General features: G+C 28.8%; 1 protein-coding gene and 2 pseudogenes across 4 annotated transcripts; 1 reads left to right on the forward strand and 2 right to left on the reverse strand.

Annotated features, from left to right (window-relative positions):
- Positions 1–2265: 2265 nt before the first annotated feature.
- On the reverse strand, positions 2266–3373 carry LOC140860811 (sphinganine C4-monooxygenase 1-like; annotated as a pseudogene).
- A 3334-nt stretch (positions 3374–6707) lies between these two features.
- Positions 6708–8325, reverse strand: LOC140860812 (sphinganine C4-monooxygenase 2-like; annotated as a pseudogene).
- Positions 8326–11716: 3391 nt separating this feature from the next.
- On the forward strand, positions 11717–19342 carry LOC140863637 (uncharacterized). 4 transcript variants are annotated; one of them, XM_073267205.1, is made up of 15 exons: positions 11721–12008; positions 12492–12642; positions 13142–13239; positions 14231–14292; positions 14380–14471; positions 14550–14673; positions 15228–15314; positions 15956–16037; positions 16308–16415; positions 17292–17392; positions 17626–17691; positions 17772–17859; positions 18075–18135; positions 18448–18511; positions 19010–19210. In XM_073267205.1, exons 1-15 carry the CDS (start codon positions 11951–11953, stop codon positions 19142–19144), a joined length of 1377 nt encoding a protein of 458 aa, XP_073123306.1. In that variant the 5' UTR covers positions 11721–11950; the 3' UTR covers positions 19145–19210. The 4 variants fall into 4 exon arrangements, with proteins under 4 accessions (XP_073123307.1, XP_073123305.1, XP_073123306.1 ...); XM_073267204.1 differs by lacking the exon at positions 18448–18511 and having other exon boundaries at positions 11718–12008; positions 19010–19342; XM_073267206.1 differs by lacking the exons at positions 16308–16415; positions 18448–18511 and having other exon boundaries at positions 11717–12008; positions 19010–19342.
- The last annotated feature ends 979 nt before the right edge of the window (positions 19343–20321 follow it).

A 20321-nucleotide genomic window follows, 5' to 3' on the forward strand; every position in this document is an offset into this window, starting at 1 on the left:
ATAAAAATTCAACTTCAATGAATTGATTTGAATTATTTTCTATGAATTTAAGAAAATAAAATTTAAAACACATGAGTATATATCAAAGTGGTTTATTTAAAAAAATTATAATAGAAAATAAAATTTGATTACAACATACTTATAAAAAAATTTGATCGAAAACAATGATACGTAAAAATTGAATAGATATTTGATAATAAAAATTCATTAAAGATATAACATTTTATTGAAACATAATTCTTAGGAAAATCGAAAAACAATTAACATAAAAATATTAGATCGATGTTGGAAAATAAAATATGTATTCCTTAAAGTTATATTATTCAAGATAATATATATTTATTTTGTTATAACTAAAGTGTAAATAGAATGACTAATTTTTTCACTATGGATTTCTATTTTGCCCTTAGATTTTATATTTTTTCGATTAATTGTATGAATATTTTTTACATAATGATTTAAAAATATAAAAATTGATATATATATATATATATATATAAAAAGTGAATATATGTTTGAAACATAATTTTTAGGAAAATCGAAAAACAATTAACATAAAAATATTAGATGTTGAAAAATAAAATATGTATTCCTTAAAATTATTCAAGATAATATGTATTTATTTTGTTATAACTAAAGTATAAATAGAATGACTAATTTTTTCACTATGAATTTCTATTTTGCCCTTAGATTGTATATTCTTTCGATTAATTGTATGTATATTTTCTACATAATGCTTTAAAAATCTAAAAATTGATATATATAAAGTGAATATATGTTTGAAAAATAAAATAAAAAATTTTCACTGAAACTATGAAAAAAAATCATGTATATTTAATAATATATTTAAAAGTGTGAATAAAAAGAATCGATAAATAATTGCATAAACATTTGGTGAAAAATGAGTGTAAAAAATTAAGGTAAAATAAAATATAAAATTTAAAGTTAATTTGAAATTAAAAAAATTAAATATTATAAATTACATTCATCAATATAAATAAATCAATGATGATTATGGAAAAATAAAGAAAAAATTTCAATTTTGGTCTGTTTATTTTTTTCACATTATGATTTTGGCTCTATATTTTCATATGAGATAATTGCATACATACCCTTGTGACATCTCAAGATTACTAAAAATCCCTTATGAAAAACGAATTATCTATTAACTCCTTGTGCTTTCAAATCTTAAGCACATACATCTCATGTTTTCAAATTTGAGCATTCATCCCCTTATCCGTACGTGTTTTCATGGGTGTTTATGTTCAAAATTTGAAAACACAAGGACTTTAACAGTTATAAATGAAAAATTTTAAAGTAAAGCATTTAGAGGTAAGTCATCGATTCCTTTTTATTATTATTATTATACATACATATTATTTATGTAACCTTACATAAAATATGGAATAAAATGACAAAATTGTTAATTCACAATCTTAAAATTATGTTTTTGTATTTACACTTTTAGATATGTAATAATAGATAAGTTAATTCCTTTTTTTCTCATAGATGTTCATATAAAATACATTGATGGCTAATTACACTAAAAATATATAAATGGAAAATTAGAAAGATAAAATATTTAATGGTAAGTCATCGAAATCTTTTTTCATTGAATTATTTTTTTAATTATCATCAAATAAAAAAAATTAAATATAGTAATAGTTGTTCAATGGGTCAACCGACCCACCACTAACTGCAATTAAGTTATAGACATAAATATATATAACAGAAATATTGTATTTATATTTAATAGATAAAAATATATATTTACTCTTATGTCCTAGCTAAATTGGACTATTTACTTTTAAATATCTATATATATTTATGTAACCTTACATAAAATGTGGAATAAAACTATAGAAGAACAAAGTTATCAATTCACAATTGTAAAACTTTGTCTTTTTATTCACTCTTTTAGATGAGTGTTTGATTTTAAAAAACGAGTTAATTATAGAGTATGTGCAGTTGTATAAAGTTTCTCTATAATAAAATATCGTTTCATCGTATTATATATTGCAGATAACTCAATACTAATCAATATAATTTTCTATTCATATTTCAATAAGTATGACTACATTTAATTGAATATTAATTATGAAATGCAAATATTCAATTATTAATATAACATTTGATTGAAAGATTGACTAAAAACAATTCTGATACAACGTGCGCACGTGCTTTTGTGCTTTTTTCCTAGTATGGTAAAAAAGAGACAAAAACCTATACCGATACACACTAGTGGTTGGCAGTGGCTTATCTTCGTTAGTACTTTTCCTTGCCAACTTTTATAGGCTGAGCTTCAAACCCCCCAGAGGATCTCTTCACGAGTGAGTAAGACATGTAAGTGCCGAGAATCCTATCCCATGTGACAAAGAATGACTGCGAAAAGTTATATTTGTTACCATATAGCTGATGGTGATTATCATGATAGCTAGGCTGAGTTTCAAAAGAAAATGTGAAATAGATTTCCGGGTAGATAGACATAGCCCACAGTAATCATCAAATGTTTTGATCTTAGCCAAGGAAAAGAAGAAGATGGAAGCTCTAGGAGACATGTCTGAGACCATGAATGATAAAGCTCCACCGATTGTGTCAAGAAGAACCTCCAAAGGGTGGTTGTACAAAGCTCCAAAAGCATTTGGAACAACAAGCCGGTGATGCTGATAATGTATATGCCGGTACAAAAATTTGTTGTGGTGCATGTAACGGTGCATGAAATATTGCCAGGTATCTAATACCACCATAGCGACAAAAAACTGTCGGTCAAGAAGAATAAGGGAGGCTTGTTGTGCTTGTGCAGCATCATTGTAACTTCCAGTAACCTACATGACAATACAGTTACTATTTATAAAATTTTAGGGAAAGAATTGCACGTGGTTGAGCTAGAAAAACTCATATTTTAAGACATGGAACATTTGGAAAATTATTATTGCTTCAAAAGTCAAGATATAGAAAATTCGAAACATCCCCAAAATATTTTCGGGCAAGAACACCCTCGGGTACGTGTCTAAATATACAAAGCCCGACAGAGACCAGCCCAGTTAAATAAAGCAATAGTCATGCTTCATCTATTTAATCACTAAAATAAAAATATACAAGGAGCACTTTATAAATTAAAACATAGAACCACCGGAATATATAAGAGTTCTTTTAGATCATAAACAACACTTTCATGAAGTAAATCTCAACAAACGCTACGTACATACAATATATATTTGTTAATCAATACTTGGTCTAAACTATATTTCTTAAATCCAAGATAAATTTCTACATGCTTAGAACTCATGACTGTATCCATATGCATCAACAAAATACTTGAACAAAATCAAGAAAATAAAGAATAACTCACGGCAAAGAGAACCGTGGACACAACTGCGCCTTCTGAAGGACGTCGGCTTTGAATCTTTCGTGGACGTGTACAGCCTGTAAATATCGAGAAATATTCCTAACATAATATTTATTCATGAACAATGTTCTAAAAAGCTGTACGTTAATGCGGTCTCCTAAGTTTTTTCTTTTTAACCCAAATATCTGAAATTTTTAGAAATCAATGTGTTGCTTATTCATTTAATTGATGCATTTATTTATTTATTTTATTCATTGAATACAACATTTTAATGGTTGTCATCATATTCCTAAATTCATTCTTTAAAAAATAACAATGAGAAGAAAATTATAAAATAATGCCTTTTTACTATCTATTTTTTCTTATAGACTATTTTTGAATTTTATAAATGAATTATTATTATTTTTTGTCTTGAAAAATGTAAAAATATGAGATAAATTAAGAAGCAAAAAAACTTGTGTTGATTATGTTCTAAGTGATTTTTTTTTAATACTAAAATTTATGGGTATTGTTAGTAATGAGTTTTTATCTTAAAAAAATAGAATTATGAGGTAAATTAAAAGAAAAAAAATATTGTTGTGATTATGATAATATAATAGTAAGATACTAATAAAAATATAATTATTTTTAGTATGAAGAATTAATCATGTTGAAATAGATAATGAATTACATATAGATCGTAACAAATATAGCAACAGAAAGAATTCAAATATTTTTTGTACTATCACAATAAAAATAACTGATCATTAAAAATTTATAAGAAATATTTACACTTCTACAAAATTTGTGTTTAATATAATATATGGATATAAAAAATCACCATAAATATTATGAAGAATAAGTTTCATAATTTAATATGCTAATAAAAGCATGCTATATTAGAAAAAAAATAAAAAATATATAATATTTTTTGAACTCATTAAACACAACATTTTAATTGGTTTTTTAAATATCATATATCATTTATAAAGTTAATCATATACTATTAAAATATAAGTGCAATCAAGGAATAAATTATTTTCATATAATTTCTTTGTTATTAAAAATATATTGTGTCAATTTGCCTCTTATTTAACTATAAAAATTCAACTTCAATGAATTGATTTGAATTATTTTCTATGAATTTAAGAAAATAAAATTTAAAACACATGAGTATATATCAAAGTGGTTTATTTAAAAAAATTATAATAGAAAATAAAATTTGATTACAACATACTTATAAAAAAATTTGATCGAAAACAATGATACGTAAAAATTGAATAGATATTTGATAATAAAAATTCATTAAAGATATAACATTTTATTGAAACATAATTTTTAGGAAAATCGAAAAACAATTAACATAAAAATATTAGATCGATGTTGGAAAATAAAATATGTATTCCTTAAAGTTATATTATTCAAGATAATATATATTTATTTTGTTATAACTAAAGTGTAAATAGAATGACTAATTTTTTCACTATGGATTTCTATTTTGCCCTTAGATTTTATATTCTTTCGATTAATTGTATGAATATTTTTTACATAATGATTTAAAAATATAAAAATTGATATATATATATATATATATATATATATATATATATATATAAAGTGAATATATGTTTGAAACATAATTTTTAGGAAAATCGAAAAACAATTAACATAAAAATATTAGATGTTGAAAAATAAAATATGTATTCCTTAAAATTATTCAAGATAATATATATTTATTTTGTTATAACTAAAGTGTAAATAGAATGACTAATTTTTTCACTATGAATTTCTATTTTGCCCTTAGATTGTATATATTCTTTCGATTAATTGTATGTATATTTTATACATAATGCTTTAAAAATATAAAAATTGATATATATAAAGTGAATATATGTTTGAAAAATAAAATAAAAAATTTTCACTGAAACTATGAAAAAAAATAATGTATATTTAATAATATATTTAAAAGTGTGAATAAAAAGAATCGATAAATAATTGCATAAACATTTGGTGGAAAATGAGTGTAAAAAATTAAGGTAAAATAAAATATAAAATTTAAAGTTAATTTGAAATTAAAAAAATTAAATATTATAAATTACATTCATCAATATAAATAAATCAATGATGATTATGGAAAAATAAAGAAAAAATTTCAATTTTGGTCTGTTTATTTTTTTCACATTATGATTTTGGCTCTATATTTTCATATGAGATAATTGCATACATACCCTTGTGACATCTCAAGATTACTAAAAATTCCTTATGAAAAACGAATTATCTATTAACTCCTTGTGCTTTCAAATCTTGAGCACATACATCCCATGTTTTCAAATTTGAGCATTCATCCCCTTATCCGTACGTATTTTCATGGGTGTTTATGTTCAAAATTTGAAAACACAAGGACTTTAACAGTTATAAATGAAAATTTTTAAAGTAAAGCATTTAGAGGTAAGTCATCGATTCCTTTTTATTATTATTATTATACATACATATTATTTATGTAACCTTACATAAAATATGGAATAAAATGACAAAATTGTTAATTCACAATTTTAAAATTATGTTTTTGCATTTACACTTTTAGATATGTAATAATAGATAAGTTAATTCCTTTTTTTCTCATAGATGTTCATATAAAATACATTGATGGCTAATTACACTAAAAATATATAAATGGAAAATTAGAAAGATAAAATATTTAATGGTAAGTCATCGAAATCTTTTTTCATTGAATTATTTTTTTAATTATCATCAAATAAAAAAAATTAAATATAGTAATAGTTGTTCAATGGGTCAACCGACCCACCACTAACTGCAATTAAGTTATAGACATAAATATATATAACAGAAATATTGTATTTATATTTAATAGATAAAAATATATTTACTCTTATGTCCTAGCTAAATTGGACTATTTACTTTTAAATATCTATATATATTTATGTAACCTTACATAAAATGTGGAATAAAACTATAGAAGAACAAAGTTATCAATTCACAATTGTAAAACTTTGTCTTTTTATTCACTCTTTTAGATGAGTGTTTGATTTTAAAAAACGAGTTAATTATAGAGTATGTGCAGTTGTATAAAGTTTCTCTATAATAAAATATCGTTTCATCGTATTATATATTGCAGATAACTCAATACTAATCAATATAATTTTCTATTCATATTTCAATAAGTATGACTACATTTAATTGAATATTAATTATGAAATGCAAATATTCAATTATTAATATAACATTTGATTGAAAGATTGACTAAAAACAATTCTGATACAACGTGCGCACGTGTTTTTGTGCTTTTTTCCTAGTATGGTAAAAAAGAGACAAAAACCTATACCGATACACACTAGTGGTTGGCAGTGGCTTATCTTCGTTAGTACTTTTCCTTGCCAACTTTTATAGGCTGAGCTTCAAACCCCCCAGAGGATCTCTTCACGAGTGAGTAAGACATGTAAGTGCCGAGAATCCTATCCCATGTGACAAAGAATGACTGCGAAAAGTTATATTTGTTACCATATAGCTGATGGTGATTATCATGATAGCTAGGCTGAGTTTCAAAAGAAAATGTGGAATAGATTTCCGGGTAGATAGACATAGCCCACAGTAATCATCAAATGTTTTGATCTTAGCCAAGGAAAAGAAGAAGATGGAAGCTCTAGGAGACATGTCTGAGATCATGAATGATAAAGCTCCACCGATTGTGTCAAGAAGAACCTCCAAAGGGTGGTTGTACAAAGCTCCAAAAGCATTTGGAACAACAAGCCGGTGATGCTGATAATGTATATGCCGGTACAAAAATTTGTTGTGGTGCATGTAACGGTGCATGAAATATTGCCAGGTATCTAATACCACCATAGCGACAAAAAACTGTCGGTCAAGAAGAATAAGGGAGGCTTGTTGTGCTTGTGCAGCATCATTGTAACTTCCAGTAACCTACATGACAATACAGTTACTATTTATAAAATTTTAGGGAAAGAATTACACGTGGTTGAGCTAGAAAAACTCATATTTTAAGACATGGAACATTTGGAAAATTATTATTGCTTCAAAAGTCAAGATATAGAAAATTCGAAACATCCCCAAAATATTTCCGGGCAAGAACACCCTCGGGTACGTGTCTAAATATACAAAGCCCGACAGAGACCAGCCCAGTTAAATAAAGCAATAGTCATGCTTCATCTATTTAATCACTAAAATAAAAATATACAAGGAGCACTTTATAAATTAAAACATAGAACCACCGGAATATATAAGAGTTCTTTTAGATCATAAACAACACTTTCATGAAGTAAATCTCAACAAACGCTACGTACATACAATATATATTTGTTAATCAATACTTTGTCTAAACTATATTTCTTAAATCCAAGATAAATTTCTACATGCTTAGAACTCATGATTGTATCCATATGCATCAACAAAATACTTGAACAAAATCAAGAAAATAAAGAATAACTCACGGCAAAGAGAACCGTGGACACAACTGCGCCTTCTGAAGGACGCCGGCTTTGAATCTTTCGTGGACGTGTACAGCCTGTAAATATCGAGAAATATTCCTAACATAATATTTATTCATGAACAATGTTCTAAAAAGCTGTACGTTAATGCGGTCTCCTAAGTTTTTTCTTTTTAACCCAAATATCTGATTATTATAATCTAATCAAACTTAATATTTCTCCATTAATTTTTTTTTTATCAAATCACTTGCATATCTAATTATTTTTGTTTATCTCAATATTTCTCCATTAATTTTTTTTATGAAATCCAAACTCGAATTACATGACTTATTGATAGGAAAATATGCCAAATAATTTTTTTAAAAAAATTAAAATTAAAAAAATAAGAATATATTATATGTTAATATAGTCGGAGTTTGGAGCGACTAGCCACCTTTTAGAACACGTTCCTGAGTAAACCCAATACACAATTATCGGTACAAACGTGCCCAATATCTCATCCGAAACGTCCCAACCCTTCATTAATATCTCCATACCCAATTCTTCCCCTCGAAAAATTCTGCCTTCCCGGGAGAGATTACAAGTGGGATTTCGATAAAAACACAAGAGTGCTGGAGTGCCGGATCACGATGAATTCGCCTCTTATCTATATATATTCGAGGACAAGAAAACAAAAAAGATAATCAGAAAAAGAACCCTGTGATGCTCTCCATGAAACCGGATCCTCTACTGTTGAGAATTAACAGCACCGAATGAATGCTCTTTATTGTGTTTTGTTCATGTTTATTGTGTTTATTGGGTTTGTTTGTTCATGTTTATTGTGTTGAACCAAGAGTCGATGCTCATATGAATGCAGTGTTAAGTGCCCCTTTCACAGCAGCTGAAATTAAGACTGCAGCAATGTTTGACATGCTGCATGCACCTATCAGTTTATGTAATTAAATTTTGGAATAAGCAGCCCATGTACGAATTAAATTTTAATGTAAACAATTTAATAATAATAATAATAATAATAATAATAATAATAATAATAATAATAATAATAATAAGGAATTGATTTTACAACATTTGTTTTTAATAATTATGGTAAGTGTTTCGAGACAAAATACATGCTAAGTGATTTCGGGTGTTAAAAAAGAGGTTAAGTATTATTTTCCAATAAGATAGTTTTTACAAAATTATAAAATCTTTAATATTTTATTTAGTAAACGTTATTAAATCATGCATGCTTGAAATATTTGCGTGGATGATAATTAAAGTTAAGTATTTTAAAATTTTTAATATAATATATTTGATTAAAATAAATTTATCTATCTGCCTCAAAAAATAAATAAATTTATCTATCACTCTTAATTAAGAATTAACAATCTTACGGGTTAATTTTGTGAGACACATCATTTATTTGAATTATTCATGAAAAAATATTACTTTTATTTCAAAAATATTACTTTATATTGTAAATATGGATAAGATTAATTCGTCTCATAAATAAAAATCAGCCGTCTCACAAAAGATCTACTCACATAGATAATAAATTATTTTTTAATACAATGTATTGATCTAATTTCCAGAAGTCTCAAAATATAATTTTTTTTTTTATACAATGTATTGATCTAATTTCCAGAAGTCTCAAAATACCATGTTGTTTATTTTAATTTCATTTTCTTTAACTAGAATATATATTTATTTTTAAAAAAATCGACATCTATATACCTATAAAAATATGGATAGTAGAACATGTTTTCTAATTGACACATTTAACCTCTTACAAATATTTTTACATTTAGTTTGGCCCACTAAATTATTGAACCACATATTTCTCAACTAACCATATTATTTACTTTTATTTTGATCAAATTATTTACTTCTTTCAAATTAATTTTTTTAAAAAAATCTTAACTCCTTTATTTTGATTTTATTTCATTATTATGAATTGTGACCCATTTAAATTTTATAGTGCTCTAATTTTATCTCATTATTAATTATTCATTATTGAACTTATATATAAAATTATGGATAGAAGAACATGTTTTCTAATTGTGTATTGACACATTTAACCTCCTACAAATATTTTTACATTTACTTTGGTCCACTAAATTATTGACCCACATCTTTCTCAACTAACCAAATTATTTAATTACTATTATTTTGACCAAATTATTTACTTCTTTCAAACTAATTTTTTAAAAAAATCTTACCTCTGTATTTTGATTTTATTTCTTTATTATGAAGTGTGGCCCATTCAAATTTTATAGTTCTCTAATTCATATCTCATTATTGACTGCATTACATTTATTTTAAAAAAAATTTACATCATTTATTCACCATTGAACTTATAATGTTTTAATGGTTATTTCACTTAAAAATTGACCAAATCTTATAGTGCTATAATCCATAGTTCATTATTAATTATTCATTATTGACTGCATTATATTTTTTTAAAAAATATATTACATAATTTATTCTGGTTTAATTTATTTAACATCAATCATCCCAATTATTGTTATGAATATATAATTCACTATTCGTAAAATATATCAATATAGTTATATCGTGCAATGAATTTTACTAGGAAAAAAGTTCACCGAGTTTCAATTTTTAGACATCTGTTTTTTAAGTTTTTTTTTAATTTATCAATCAAAAAATGAGTTGATATATATTTATTCTATGTGTCACATGTTTATTTCAATCAATGTTACAATTAGCTTTTTATTTTTTGTTGTTATGTTATACTCATGATTAATAATTAACTATGTGCTTTTTTTGTGTTACCATATGAGTTTTTTAATTACATATAATTATTGTTAATAATTTATTAAGTTTATTCAATGGCTGATGAAATAGAACAATAAATAATATTATTTATTTAATTCGTAATTTAAATTGGAGTCCAAGAAAATTATTAAATTAGGTTGAACCTACAATTTATCACATTTTTATCACATCTAATAGAATAGTATTACATCATTGGTGAGTATGGTGGTGGGCAGCTGAAAGAAACTATATATATATTAGTCACGTGCACATGCTCACTTTTAATTTAAAATTTCTCTAATGGAGAAATAATAACTATTGATAAAATGACAAAATTAATAAAAAAAAATAAACTTAAAACTAATGCAATATTTTAAATGCTTTATTCTATTTTTGCATTCTATAATTTATTATATCATATCAATTTTAGTGATATAATTGTCCTAATTAACTTAATTATATCCAATAAAATATATATTTAATTTAATTTATAATTTATTAAAAAAATTCGTATAATGAAATGTAATTAGAAGGATATCATCTAATTATAAACTATAATCATTATCTAAATTTGTATAATTTGAAAATCAAGAAAAAAAATCTAATACTTGGTTAATTTTTTTTATTAATATTCTAATTTGTTGGCAATAAACTATTTATGATAGTATATTAAAAATTAAATTATTAAAAAAGACAGTCTAATATCTAATAGTTTCTATCTAAATAACAGTAAGAATAAATAATAATGAACAATTAAAAATAAATTATTTTTTTCTTCCATATAAATGTACTAAAAAAATTAACAAGATCGTAGATAATTAATTTAATTTTATATGTTCAACTTTTTTTATAGACATATTTTATTAGTACTTAGTTATGAACATAATAGTTTGATACATATTAATGTAAACATTAGTCATAATTATATTATATCTATCTAAATTGTTGATTTATTTTGTTTTGTTACTCTTTAATTTTTATTGTATGGTTTACAGATTGATAAACATTTTATAAATATTTATTTCAATCCATATTGTTATATATGCGTTATGTTATTATATTATCATTTGCTAATAATACAAATTTTAGATATAAACTTTCTTAATTATATATATATGTTTTTAATTTATATTATATTTAATTGATGACAACGTGAATCGCAGTTCTTTTTGCTAGTATTTGTAAAAACACCGTTGCGACTGCAATGACTTTCTTGAAACGAAACGTTGTTGGAAGTTTAAAATCCTTCCGAATCAAGTTTTTGCTATAATTAATTATTAATTAGATTTAATTTATTAATTAATTTTCTGCAACCTTCGTCATCTACATAAACCAATTATCATCAGGCCTTTGAAGAAGAATACAAGTCGACGGCGGTTGCAGAATCAAGAAGAAAGAAGAGAGAATGGAGAAAGGAGAAAGCTCAGGGGCCGCCGCTAGTGCAGATATTTGGGCGAAACTGGGTAATTTATAAAGAATAAGAATCAAGACATGATATTTTTTATTTATTTATGTTTTTTAAGTTTAAAAGACTAAGCTAACTGTTTCGTTATTCTCTTTTCGATTGTGGGCTTGAATCTTTATTAGATTGAGTCAACTCTATGATGTGAAGAGTTTCTGGGTCTCTGGAAATTTTATGATCAACGTGTGTTTATACAGTGTATGATATCATATATTAGAGTAAGATTGATCAAGTACTGTTGTGTGACCTTTGCTTGGCAATTGGCATAACGAAAGGTGTGTTATGTAGTGTTTCTTGGATTTTATTTTAATTTTGTTGGATTATATCTTTTTGTCAATTCGAACGATTGCCTGTTTTTGGGAATGGTAGCAAGCTGGAATCTTTTTATGTTTCCCTTGTACTATTTTGAATTTTTGCCGGTGACTTAGATACATTGTTTCTTTAACTTGGCCTTTATAAAATTTTTGCTTCCATCTTTCTGCAGTGCCCTTGGACTCACGCTATCCAGATGTAGAGTTGAGATCTGATAATGTCACTGTCTTATCAGAGATCAATAGTTCTTCAAGTGAAAAGCAAGAGTGGTGCAGGATAGAAAAGAATAAGAATAAAATTTCTGCCTTGATGAAGAATATGTGGTTTGTGAATTTTTTTTGTACTTGCGTTTTTGCTGAATTCTCTGCTTTTGTGTTAGTTTTGGGCAGAAGTTTTTGTCGTGATAGAATTGTATCTGCTCACATCTGAAAGTCAATATCTTTATGAAAGTTTGTTGGAATGATCTTGAAATCCTCTATATAATTGCTGAATAAAGTGTTTTACTATGACTGGTTCAAATTTTATTTATTTCCCCATGGGAACATTTGTGTGATGGTTTTAATAATTTGATTCTTTTAACAAAGAACAAGTGCTATTTATAAAGTTTAGAACAATAACTGTTCCATTGAAAAGTATCTATGTGCCAGGCATTAAATTTGGTCTGCAACACTTTCATTTGCTTGACATTTGAGACTGATTGAGATATTTAGACGACAGTTGCATGGTCGATTCTTTTTGAGGTGCACTATATTTTGTTGTAGAACAAGATGCGTACTTTTAAAAATTTCCAAGCACTTGACAGTTTTGTTTTTTGCTAGCTAGTTCTCATTCGATAGTTGTTGATGACACGGTGATTGAAGATGATGAAACAGCTACCATCACTTGTGGCAGCGAAATAATCCTGGGTCCTGAGGCTCAAGGTAAGAGTTAATGTTGGTCATTTCAATTTTTAGTTGATAATGTGTTTTGACTCAGTATGGATGTCATATTATGGAACTATTAGTTGGTGGTAAATGTCTAACCCACCTCTGTATGTGTCGTAGCTGATCCTCGACAATGGCAACTAGTGTTCATGCCTGCAGGTTCTTATAAGAAAAGCTGCAGGAAATGATTAATTATTTTGATGAAACTGAAGCTGAGTTGGTACAAAACAGAGAGAAAACTAAAGAAAAGACATGTATTAGAATGAAGGAATAAGTGTATAATCCATGCTCATCGAAGTCTCTTGTTTTAACCTGTCCTTTTCCTTCTTTCTCCCCACCATCAGCGTAACACTAGCCTTCAGCTCTATTTAGTTCAAACATGTAATAGTGATACATCGCCAACGAGCATTGGAGGAACTTTACCAGTAAATTGCTGTGAATGCTTGCAGAATTTATACGGAACGTAATTTATCAAAAAGAATCACAGTCTATGTCATTTCTCTCCATCTTGGTGTCTAAGCTGAAGCACTTTCCAGGACACCATATAGTTGAGGCTCTGCCTTTCCAATTTCCAAAGTAGCTCATATTATTTTTTTCGAACACTAATGATGTTGGCTTCACACGTTTCTATCTTTATCATACACTGCAGAGTTGAAATCCATCAGGTATTCGGTTTCTTATAAGATTGCTTGAAAATGTGATCAGATGAAGTGCATTAGTATTTGGTATAATAGTAACTTGTCCCTTGGCTTTGAGATTGCTTTATCAGCTGATCAATAACAAAGCTTTCTGAAGTATACTTTACAAAATTTCTCTGATGTTTGTAATTATTCCCCCAAGACCATTCATCTATTAAAATTCAGTACATCTCCACATTTGTAAGAAGTTTGTTTCATCACAAGCGATTGATGGTTACTTGAAACAAATAATCTTTTATACATTTCATAGAAATTGGGGACTCAAGTTACCCATCTTTGCATGCTATCAGGGTTCATGAGGTACATGTTTAAAGTAATGCCAGCTGAGGAAATTTGCCAGAAACAGCTGCAGGTGACCGAATCCGGCCTCAAACATAATCTTTGTTATCTCTTAAATTTGTTGATACAGTTGACATTGTTGTAAATTTGTCTATGCCAGATAGTTCTTGATCCAGAACATACAAAATGTTCTATTTGTTTAAGTGTTTGGCATGACGTCGTAACTGTAGCACCCTGCCTTCACAATTTTTGGTATGTCTCTCAACCTTCTCTTATTCCTACCAATTTCCATCTCATATTTTATTATCAGTTACCTCTTGTCTCATCCAGCAATGGGTGCTTCTCGGAGTGGTTGAAACGGTGTCAAGAGAAACATTCTAGCATTTTATGTCCTGAGTGTAGAGCAGTTGTGCAGTTTGTTGGAAGGAACCATTTTTTGCATAACATTGAAGAGGTATGGGATTTTCTGCTGCCAGCATTGTGTATAGCTTTTTATTTGTTATTAGCACACAAATTCAATCAGAAATGTTTTCTCCATCTTGTCTGACTTTCTTAAATCTTCTACATCTTTTAATACACATACATATTGACTATTTCATCTGTGTTGTATTTTTTGTTCTTCTTTTAAAGTGGTAGCAAACTAGAATAATTTTTTGTCAAGAATTTTCCTATTTACTTTCTTGTCGATTTTCACATGGTCAGACTATAACAACACTTTTTTTCTTCCCTTGATCATGCAAACATGTAGGCGGATAGATACCCGTGGGTTGTTTCTATCCGGTTCTTCGGTGATTGGTGGTCTATTAAATTTGATAAAATATGAATTTTGTGTATTTGAACTTAATTTCTGCTGAGAAAAGCTCAGAAATGTATTCATGATGTTGAGTTCCGTAAAGCATAAAGTTCAATCATGTAGAATGCACTCTTGCATCAGTTATTTGACTGTTTGGAATGAGAAGGTATGGAGTACAGTTCCTTATGCCTTAAATTCATATTTTATCTGCACAGGATATATTGCAAGCTGATTCTACTCTAAGGCGTTCAAGTGAAGACATTGCACTTTTAGATTCGTATGCATCAATTAAATCTCCCCTTGTAAGTGGTATATTCTGTTGCCCTGATCAGAAAATAAGTCAGATTGAAGCTGCAATAAGGGATGAATTTTTAGCATGCTGAACTTGAGAATTCGTCATCTCTTTGCTTGTGTCATTGAGGTTATATTATTCGTTTATTTGCTGAACTATAAACCTGCTGCCATTCTTGATTTTTTTTTGTGAGTCATATATATGCATTTATAAAATTAGTGACAAAGCATTTAACATTTTGTTTCTACTCTCCTCTAAAGAACACTATAATTTATTGTAGGATTATTTTGCACTGTGTGTTCAGATGTTTTAAGTAACTTACTTGTACTATTCATTGTTCTGCATATACCCATCCCACTAAATAGAGATATCCTAGACCTTCCCTCCCACTTTCCACTTATCTACAAACAACTTTGTAATCGACATTCAATTCTTCTCGCTTCAGAAGCATTTGGATATTAAGTATTTCATAAGTTTCTGATTGAGTTGAACATGGATGACTATAAAAAGCTCTTGAACCATATGTGTAGATGCCTTCTACGTGGATTATGTCTAATTTTTTCATCTTACACATTGCTATAGGTTCATTAAGCTGTCGGTACATAAACTTGGAGTGACTGCTGACTGCTAATGTGTTTTTACTTTTTATAGGTAATCAATAGCGGAAGGAAATTTAGCAGGAAGAGAGCACGTGCTCCACCAGATGAGGAGAATGCACCATGCCCTCAATGTGGTAATAATAAACTATTTATGACTTGAACCATCAAAAGTGTGGCTAATTTTGGAGGAGGCAGATATAAACCACTGTTTTTTCATTGGAAACCATTAGCTACTTATGACTCAAAACTTTTGCATTCTCATTCATTTCATGGTGATAGAGTTTCAGTGTCATTGCTGCTTTTATCTTGAGTTTTAAGTTTTTCATCAGTTATTTGGTATTCTCACTAGCTTAATCAAATTTTAGATGTTTCTTTCATTTGTGAATTGCATGCATGTATCTCAGACAACGAGTATGCTGGTTTCCAATGCAACCAAAACACAATTCATCTTCAATGTCAAACGTGTGGTGGGATGATGCCTTCCAGATCAAATGCCAGTGTACCACAACACTGTAATGGCTTATTGATTCTCATTTTCTGTCAATTTGGCTGCAGATTTGGTTTATGTATTTGAAAGAATGCAACAGTTTTCTTTTCTTTCGGGTGGGAGGTGTGGGCACTGCAACTGTTGTTAGAACTAGGGCAGTAGCAAAATTTTGATGTATTCTGATTGTAAATTCTTTACAGTTTTGTTTTTTTTCTTTCCCATAAGTATATTAGGTTGAACAAACCTGAAACTTTCAACAAAAGCCTCCTACGTGAACCCTAACCACTAATAAACAAGAAACTAGTAAAAGAAAGAAAGAGGAGGGAGGAAACAGAAATTGGTTATGGATCATCTAAATTTAGTTTTCCTTAAAACTCTTTTGAAACATTAAATAGGCATTTTCATTGTAGGTCCAGACATCTCTAGTGTGATACTTCAGAGTGAAATCATATCTAAGATTATTGGGACTGAAGATGACCTTCATGATTATTTTCATGACATAGCGAAAAAAAAGTCATTTCCTGCATTTTCGTTTTTGAATAGATATTCTTAGGACTAAGCCTAAGCACTAAAGTGTCAAAGTTTTTAACACATAGTTGAAGTATTGTTTCATTACTATGGTTCGTGTCTACCTGCCATTCAAGTGGTATGTTACCTTGGTGATGGTTAGGTTGTGATTTACTTTGTAAATGATCATATATTCTACTAGAAGGAAGGAAGAAATCTAACTCGGAATTACCATAAGTGGTGTGAATGTGAAAACAATGTGCACGGGTAGGAAAACCATTTGTTCTTGTACGTATATTTGCTGTGTGGTGTGCACTGCTTCGGTGTTTAAATATATTTTCACCATATATTTCAACAAATCTGTATGAACTTCAGAAGATTCCTTTCTTTGAAGGTTTAGGATGTGATCGTGCATTTTGTGGTGCCTATTGGCATTCCCTGGGGGTTACAGGAAGTGGTATCCATCCTGTCTGCAGTCGTGAAATTTTGAAACCCGTAAGCACATTGTTTTCTCCTGATGCGCATGCTCATTGATCATTATCTCAGTTGCTGGTTGAGTGCTCGTGGACTTTTGTCTTTGACTTACTTTAATGCGTGTCTTATCATTTGGACAATTGCGCAGTTTGGAGTACCATATCTTTCATGGCGTAAATATTGTCTTCTTTTTTGTTGAAAAATTCATTTTCTATGTTTTTGTTTTTTCTTTCTTGATGAATATTATTCTGCAGATTACTGAGCGCTCAGTCTCTAGGATACCCTTTTTGGTGCACGAAAAGAATAGACACGAACAAGACGTATTGAAATCTTCATACTTCTCTTTGTTCTTTCTTTCTTTTTGTTTGTTATATTCACATATTCTCTTTCCTCTTTGCAGATAACTGAAAAATGCTTAAGGCAGATGGGAAAATCATTGCAGGATGTCATCTCAGAATGGCTCACAAAAATGAATAACCGAGAAATAGGCAAATCCTCTTTCACCACTTCTTTCGATCAATTTTATCAATATTTTTTTCCTGAACTAAGACAAATATTGTGGCCAATGTCTTTTGTCACTTGACACATCTTGGATATCCTTGATGTTGCTCGGGGTTGGTTTAGGATTTTAATTGGTGCGTATCTGCTTTGGGAATAAAAACTTTTGACTTAAATTTTGTTTTGGTTTTCTTCTTCTTTTCAGACAGGACAAGGCTACCATTGAATCATTCTGAGATGATCAATCCGCAGACATACGTCTGCAAGTAAGTTAGTTATTCTGTACATCACTATGTTATACATGTCTGCTTTTATGCAAATCCAGTCGATGTCATATTATGTAAAGCTGAAAAAGTACTAGCTTCTGAACTTGGAATTTAGTGGTTATTGAATATAATTAGACCCCTTAAAGTTTGTTGAAGATAATGGCTGCCATCGTGCTATGTTTGTTGTCTTCCATTAAATCTAATTAGCACACATGACGATCAAAATTGTTTGACTCTTTCTTCTCATAACTCTATTTTACTGAGTCCAAGCACAAAGTAAATTTGTTTTTGTTGGGCTTTGATTAAATGCAGTGAGTGCTACGACAAATTAGTCTCGTTTCTCTTATACTGGTTCCGTGTCACATTACCAAAACATGTAAGCTTCTGCTTCCTTGGGCAATTTTCAATTTCAGTGGCTCATTCTCATAGTTTTCTCACTTTCTGCACTGTGAGTTGAAAGTTTATAAACTGTACTGGTTTGACATCAAATAGCAGATCTTTTAACAAACTATCTTTCTGATTGTAGCCTAGCAATTTTTAATTTTTTGACTACTTTCTTTCTGATTATTTTAACTCCTAGCGGCGGATTCTGTCATAAATCATTTAAATTTCTAACCTCTCACTCATCAATATGCATGAACTAAGTCCAGGTTTCTGATTGTTGCCTAGCAATTTTTAATTTTTTGACTACTTTCTTTCTGATTATTTTAACTCCTACCGGCGGATTCTGTCATAAATCATTTAATTCTAACCTCTGACTCATCAATATGCATGAACTAAGTCCAGGTTCTTTTCCTCCTGGAAATAATCGTTGTTTGTTGATGTTTATGTTGATGGTAATTTGAATGATTAAACTATTTGTAAATTTTTGTAGTACCTACCTTCGGAGGCACTACAGAGGGAAGACTGCTGGTATGGATCAGCATGTCGAACACAACACCATAACGAAGAACATGCTCGTAAGAGGAACCACGTCTGTCGCCCGACCAGGGGTACCCATATGTCGTAATGTTTTCACCATGTTGTCTTATGTAGTGAAATCTTATGAAGAATCTGGCAAAACTTTACTATTTAATGTTGATGGTATCCTTTTATGTTACCGTAATAGCCATCATAGATTCATAATGGCATTACTGTTTTTGTGCCTTTGGGGTTTCCTAGGCGTGTAAATGATTTCAATCAATTCAGATATAAAAAAAATTTAAAGCTCGAATTTGAGTACGTGCTCGGTAAGTTTGAATAGTTATATGTATTTTGCTCAAATTCGGCTTGAATGCTGAGTTATTCGAACTAGTTCTCAATTCGGCTTGAATTTGAGCTCAGGGCAATATTTAGAGAACAACCCAATAAATTAAAAACATATACTTACATCTAGAAGACATTATTTGTGGGGACCTCGGGTTGCTAATCTCATCTTAGGGCAATAAACGATTAATTAACTATTAATCATATAATAAAAGAATATTCAAACCAATTTTTTTTTTTTTTCAGAACCCCACGCGCGCCTGCGCCCCACTTCAGGCGCGCCCGCGCATAGGTTTCGGACAGAATCTGGTAAAATGATAAACATAAAAGTTGTAGATATTTGTCTTAGCTTTCCAATGCCACCAACCGCACCCTAATCGGAATTTTCAATAAAAAGTTATGCTCATTCTACCAAGAAGGGTCGGTGCAGAAATTTACAAAAATTATCAAAAGCTACAACAAAGATCAAAGTTGCTAGGGCTATTTCAAATCTGAAAATTTGCATACATAATCTCAATATGTCCGAAGCATAAACACATGCATATCTAGACATAACAATAATCGCATACATGTTCCTAAGGTGCAATACAATAAACTCAATTCTAAGTTTTCTAAGCTCAAACTAAATCAACACCTTCTAACATGCATTTGACAGTAATCTATTCTTAGCCCGAAGTCACCACATGCTAATCTTTCTCAATCTTGAGCTATCCAAGCCACATCTGACTCGCTCATGCCCCAAACCTGATGCAATGCACACATACAAATAAAGCAACAGCCGGATAGCTCCGGTGAGAATAAATCTCAGTATAAATAGCATGTATATACATCATCTAAACATATAACTAATTCACATCTTGAATTAACATAACATGCTAGCATTTATAAACGCATAATCTAAACCATATAAGTCTCTAGGTTAATGCATAAATGCAATGCAT

The sequence above is a fragment of the Henckelia pumila genome, chromosome 4 (assembly GCF_033568475.1).
Source record: "Henckelia pumila isolate YLH828 chromosome 4, ASM3356847v2, whole genome shotgun sequence".
NCBI lineage: Eukaryota > Viridiplantae > Streptophyta > Magnoliopsida > Lamiales > Gesneriaceae > Henckelia > Henckelia pumila.